This window comes from Propithecus coquereli, unplaced genomic scaffold (genome assembly GCF_000956105.1).
Source record: "Propithecus coquereli isolate 6110/MARCELLA unplaced genomic scaffold, Pcoq_1.0 Scaffold220, whole genome shotgun sequence".
In the NCBI taxonomy this organism is placed as follows: Eukaryota; Metazoa; Chordata; class Mammalia; order Primates; family Indriidae; genus Propithecus; species Propithecus coquereli.
The window spans coordinates 1,703,248-1,705,596 of record NW_012147190.1 but is presented as its reverse complement, the minus strand read 5'-3'; the positions used below and the strand labels follow the sequence as shown (position 1 = coordinate 1,705,596).

The following is a 2,349-nucleotide window of genomic DNA, read 5'->3' as shown; positions in this document are numbered from 1 at the left end:
AGTCCCAGCTACGTGGGAGGCTGAGGCAGTAGGATTGCTCGAGCCCAGGAGTTTGAGGTTGCTGTGAGCTAGGCTGATGCCATGGCACTCTAGCCCAGGCAACACAGTGAGACTCTGTCTCAAAAAAAAAAAAAAAATAGAAATTAGCTGGAAAAACTCATGAGATTAATAAGATGCAAGGAAAAGTGATTATGTGTGTTTTTTACATCAAGTTGGTTAGAAAGGCAAGAAAACTAGCCTATCAGGAAATTTTAGGGGGAAAAAACGCAATAGCAATCCTATAGAGGGTGTCCCTATAAAAGTTAGTGGGATGAAAAGATCTTAATGGAACTCAGATATCATATAGCATGGCTTGATTCATTGTGTGGGACCTGAAAGGATAATTTAATTGATGGCAAGTAGGTTTGGAAGAATTATCATTACATGTGAAGAGACTGCTAATTCACTAATAGAAACTATCCCTCTCCACAGTTGTCGCACTCCCCAAACGCACAGATCCAAAAGCTCTGATAGCAGCTAAGATGTTTAATTTGAATCTCAAAGGAAAGTAATTCGGAGACTATAGGAAGTAGATTCTATTCCATGAGTTCTGTTGCCAAGGCAGCTTTGAATTTCTCTTCACATATTTACTAATATAGGAGAAACTAGTTGAACTATCCACCCAAGAACATGCTTACTCTAAGATGACTACTATACAGTATCTCTGAAAATACTCAATTCTAAAGCTTCTTTAAAGGCCCTAGAGGAAGGGTACATGTGCACAAGTGCTCACCTGACCAAAAGCCCCTCTCTCTGTCTAGCTGAGGTAATGCTCTCATATGTTAACATGTAGTAAGACAAAAAAAGTTGTACCTTTGCTGCAGTCTTTGATGGCCATCTCTTTCTTGTCCTAAAAGGAAAAACAACATTAATGTGTTGCCCTAGTTTTAGCTCAATGGCCCAAAGGCTCAATGACATGATCTTATTAATAACTGTTGTGTAGAGATACAGAATGCTTTTCAAAGAAATCCCATGAAAACAAGCATGTTATCTCCAAGATAAAATTCAAAATTAATGTGGGGATGGCCCTGACCTGAAAGCCTCCTAGTAACAAATTATTCAAGTAGCTTCTTTCCTAAAGTGTCTTTAGATTGCACTAATCAACCTATTACTTTTGCAAGACACTTCACATTAGAATGCTGATGTTGAGAAAACTTTGTGATCAATAAACAGGGCAAATGATATGTGAATAACTGGATTAATTACCCTCCTCTTTGGACAGTTGTTATACCATCACACCCAAAGTGGTATTTTTCCAGAATGTATACAGATGGTCCATCTGCAGACACTCAGTGTGGCTTGTCATGTAGTCTCAGTTATAAACTTTAATTTATCCATTGATGAAACAAAATACAAAACAATTCACCAAATAAAATATCTAATTAATTTAACTTGTTGAGTCTAGAAGCATGGCATAGTGCAAAAAAACACTGGATGTCAAGAGAACCAGATTCGGGTCCCAGCTCTGACCCTAAACTGCTGTTTGACATTGGTCATGCTACTTTTGTTCACTAGGGCTCAGTTTCTCCTCTAAAATATGAGCAGGCTGGACCAAATGCTATATAAGATGTCTTCCAGCTCTAAAATGTCTTTTTTGCTCAAATTAGAAGTTTTCTGCAATATTAGAGAAATGTTATTTTAAATTAATGTGCAATATTCCTATAATGCCTACTGTAGCAAGTACTAAATATTTTGCAGAATATTTTAGAATGAAATCTACCAAATTGTGTTTCAGGATTCAATCAAACAGTTTCAGGATGGGGAGTCAATACTGAGAGTATGGGGTATCTTTTTAGGGTGATGGAAAAGTTCTGGAACTAGATAGTGGTGATGGTTGTATAGCATTGTGAAGGTATTTAATGCCACTGAACTGTACACAGTCATGCAGCACGTAACAATGTTTCAGTCAATGGTGGACCACATACATGACAGTGATTCCATAAGATTATAATGGAGCTGAAGAATTTCTATCACCCAATGAGGTAACAGCCATCTAACGTCACTGTGTAACACATTACTCACGTGTTGGTGTGATGCTGGTGTAAACAAACCGACTGTGCTACCAGTCTTATGAAAGTACAGTTAGGTACAGTACATAATACTTGATAATGATAACGACTGTTACTAATTTATCTATTTACTGTATTATACTCTTTAGAGTGTACTCCCTCTACTAAAAAAAAAAGTTAACTGTAAAACAGCCCCAGGCAGGTCCTATAGGAGGTATTCCAGAAGAAGGCATTGTTATCAAAGGAGATGACAGCTCCATGCCTGTGTTGCCCCTGAAGACCTTCCAGGGAGACAAGATGT

The 2,349-nt window shown here is 37.8% G+C and overlaps 1 protein-coding gene across 1 annotated transcript in view; it reads right to left on the bottom strand.

Moving 5' to 3' along the window:
- TTC1 (tetratricopeptide repeat domain 1) overlaps window positions 1-2,349 on the bottom strand; it is a 55,840-nt gene that overhangs the window by 31,882 nt on the left and 21,609 nt on the right. Inside the window, exon 5 of the mRNA XM_012644786.1 lies at window positions 827-889. Within this exon, the coding sequence (XP_012500240.1) occupies window positions 827-889 (63 nt within the window). The remainder of the gene's footprint in view (window positions 1-826; window positions 890-2,349) is intronic.